General features: G+C 26.9%; 1 protein-coding gene across 1 annotated transcript; it reads left to right on the top strand.

Moving 5' to 3' along the window:
* Positions 1-811: 811 nt before the first annotated feature.
* On the top strand, positions 812-2,546 carry LOC119665875 (cap-specific mRNA (nucleoside-2'-O-)-methyltransferase 1-like; the record flags this gene model as incomplete). Its single annotated transcript, XM_038075129.1, is given in 1 exon segment — positions 812-2,546. A coding segment is annotated over 1 exon segment (1,711 nt), but the record flags the coding sequence as incomplete, so codon positions are not given.
* Between the last annotated feature and the right edge of the window lie 1,486 nt (positions 2,547-4,032).

Raw genomic sequence — 4,032 nt, 5'->3', positions numbered from 1 at the left:
ATGGCATGATAGACATTCCCAAAACAGCACAGTGCCACCTCTAAATCTGTTATATGGCTGCACTGCATTATTCTTTTGGTGTTGTCGTAAATACTTGGAATGCTTGCAAAATGAACCCTGTTGCATTTTTGACAAGACTTATTGTAGTATTTTTTATGACTGGTCCTAATAATCTGTATTTTTTTGATTAAAGATAAGGTTGCGCCTCTCTTCAAATTTTTCAAATTTCCGCATATGTTTTTTTAACTAAATACTAATTTACATTGGGTAAATATTTTTGACCCGAAAAAAATGTGTGTAAATACTTTTGACAACTAATAAGCATCAGTGCATTTGCTTCTATTTTTGTCATATGAACAGTTAGTTATCTTTTCAATTTTTTTTATTTAGTTCTGCATAGATAAAGCTAAGTGACAACATAATTTTTTTTGCAACTTACTTCTAATAACAAAAAAAAACTTTTTATTGCAATATGCACAAACATTTTCGTTGTGTAAATACTTTTGACTAGAACTGTATATACATATAAGTTGTCAAAAACCTAAATTATAGGAAAATATGTCGCGATTAGTCGCTTTAAGCTATGTTACAAAATATAATACAATAATACAAACGATATTATTTTATAAGGGGATTAAGCGCTATACATCTAAATTTCAATATTTCGTTGAGTAAACAATTGGTCGCTTTAAATGTTGTCGTTATCAACGATTTCGATTGCATATTATTTTTATTAATGTTTTAAATAGATGATTGTAATTTATATTGTAATAACACATTTACACAGCATTTAACAATAATGTCTCTTTTTAGGACCTGGTGGCTTTTCGGAATATATTCTATTCAGAAAATCGTGGGAAGCAAAAGGCTTTGGATTTACTTTACGCGGCCAAAACGATTTTAAACTAGAAAAATTTACTGCAGGTTTCCCAGAATCTTTTGATCCTTACTATGGCGTGAAGGATAATGGGGATATTTATGATAAGGAAAATCAAGACTCGTTTGCAGACTATATTTTTAAGCATTCTGAAAATGGTGTCCATTTTGTTATGGCGGATGGTGGTTTTTCAGTTGAAGGTCAAGAAAATATTCAGGAAATTCTTTCAAAACAACTTTATCTCTGTCAGTGTTTAACAGCGTTGAAAATTCTTTGCGAAAATGGAAGTTTTGTGTGCAAATTTTTCGATTTATTCACACCATTCAGTGTTGGGCTAATATATTTAATGTATAAGTGTTTTGATGTTATATCAATTATAAAACCAAATAGTAGCAGACCAGCTAATTCCGAACGTTATTTAGTATGTAAATGGAAAAAAGCAAATACAAGTGTTATTTGTTCGTATTTAGATTATGTGAATAGTTTTATTAATGAAAGTCGCGGAGATGACGTAATTGAAATTGTAAATTTGGATCTTATAACAAATGATTGTGAATTTTTTAATTACATCACAGCATCTAATAACAACATTGGTAAAAATCAAATAATTGGTTTAAAAAAAATTTTAGCTTACTATCAGAATCCACAACTTCGAGAAAGCAGGCAATCAGAGATTAGAAAACAATGCTTAGGATTATGGAAACTTCCTGACAAATTACGACAGGCTCCTGAAGTGAAGTCACCTGAAAAAATATTTGAAGAACTTTTAGGTAACTGGTATGAAGACAAAGTGTTACTTTCATCTATTCCTGTAGATCTTTATTCCATCGAAACTTTGCACAAAAATATTGACAGTATCTACGATTGGTACTTTGTGCCAATAGGGAGAGGTGAAACCAATCTTAATAGTTGTAGCATTTTTCTTAGTAAGTCTCGCGGAAATTTGCTTCGATATACTGATAATAAAAAATGGGAACCTATTGAATATATTTTTGAAATATCTCCTAAGTCACTTTTCTATGGTGAAATTGTATTTGAATATAATGGAGAAGGTAGAACGCAGACACGTGCTTGTGGGTTACATATTATTGACGCTATAATACTAGGAGGAAAGGATATACGTAGGTTGAAATTAAGTGATCGAATTAAAATGTGTCAAAAATTTAGTTTAAGCTTAAATAAACCATATAAGGACGGAAATATTGGTTTTATTCGAAGCAAACCTTTGTATAAACTAGAAAAAATAAATCAATTTTTTGATGAAATGCTACATTATACACTGAAAGACAATTCTCAACGACTCGGTTATGCATTAAATGATAAAAAGTTTTTTGTTCCTGGTGGAATTTTGTTCTTTAGTGAAGTTTGTCATCTATTTTTTTCAAAGATGTCAAGTTCAAGAAACATGTTGTACTACTTTAATAAAACCGACAATAAATCTTATTATATGGATTCTATGCCATCCGCATTGAAAAATACATTATATGCATCTTTTAGAAATAGTTTTATTAGACGTATGTTATGGAAATGGACAAACATCACACAAGTCGAAAAACATGGCATACAAACAGATTCGAATTTACTTTATCGCAGAGATATATATAACTTTGTATACAACAAACAAGATTCTGTAATAATAAACTAAAAACAAAATTCGTATAAACATAATATAAACAATTGTATTATATGTGTATATAAAGTATGCAGTGAAAAACGTATAAACCATTTATTATCCCTTTACAAATAAACGAAGAGAAAATAACGTATTGTAATTAGGATTGCATCAGTCGTACTATTTGGCACCAATCCAAACTAAACCATTACTAAAGTGTTTTGGCTCTACAAAGCTACAATTTGTAAGAAGAAAAATGTGCAGTTTTCGAGATATTAGCGGTTTAGGCAACATGACGGTTTTGGGGTGATAAATATATTTTTTCACAAAAAGAAATTAACTAAAAATATTTCTATTGGTATTCTTAAAGTGCAGAGTTTAGGCAGTATATTTTAAGATGTACTTAGGGCATATTCAATTTTGAATTTTGACTAAATTTTAAAAAATCTTGTACTACTTTTATAATGTACATAAATAAAAAATTTTTTGAAAACATATCTATACTTATGTGTTACAGGATAAGGAATTTTTGGTTAAAATATATTGATTTTATATATATATATATTTTATTTTATCCTCTTTTAATTTAAGAGGATTTATTTCGTCAAGAACTTATTTGCAAATTCTTTCCTTTATGATGAAAGAAACTTTGCTATCTCATATTTTCTCAAAAATATTTTAAAATAAATTAGATTTTATTGGAAGGAGGTTTTGTCTGAAAATATATACGTAACTTAGATATCTGCTTCTGATTAACACAATTTTTTTGGGTTTTAAAACATATGAATTTAAAACTCAGAAAAAAAGTAAAACTATGTATTATTATAGAATATATTAACGTAGAGATTTTATTGTTTTTTTGCTTAAAATTTTTATTTGTTTTTTTTAATGTAACAATAAATACTGAGCATTTTAATTTAAAAAAAATCATATATAAAGGTTGCTTTTGTTTCGTTTCGACCGACTATTTATAACATATATTTTTCGTTGTATTAAAGGTGATATAATTTTATATAGCTAAAATATCAGTTTATTCTAGATTAAACAAAAAATGTTTTATTATTTTTTGTAAAATTTCAATTTGAGTTTGTATAACTCCAATATCTGTTCAAAAATTTGCATTTATCTTTTTGAGCTTGTAAATTAGATTCTGCTAATTTTAGAAATACTTTTCACATTTTTAATTTTATATAATATACAACTTTTTAAATTAGTCATAAAAATATATTTGTTCAACTAATTTAAGATGTATGTATTGTTTTACGTTTATTGATGAACTCATTCAAAAATATATAAATAAAATTATTAAAGAGAATATTTGATTTTTTTTCTACTTTTTTGAAGAATTACTCTGTACCCAAATAGGTACAAAATACTGAGAACTAGTATGATAAATTATTTTTTGTGTTTTCAATTTGAGAATTGCTCTCTATATATTTCAATATAAGCATAAATAGTATCTTCATCTGATGTTTTATTACATTTGTGAAATTTAAATGATCTGTTTTGTAACATGCTTTAACATATTAAATAAGACTTATTA

This window comes from Teleopsis dalmanni, chromosome 1 (assembly GCF_002237135.1).
Source record: "Teleopsis dalmanni isolate 2A chromosome 1, ASM223713v2, whole genome shotgun sequence".
Lineage (NCBI taxonomy): Eukaryota > Metazoa > Arthropoda > Insecta > Diptera > Diopsidae > Teleopsis > Teleopsis dalmanni.
Note: the sequence above shows the minus strand (reverse complement) of the source record. Positions and strands in the feature narration are given on the sequence as shown.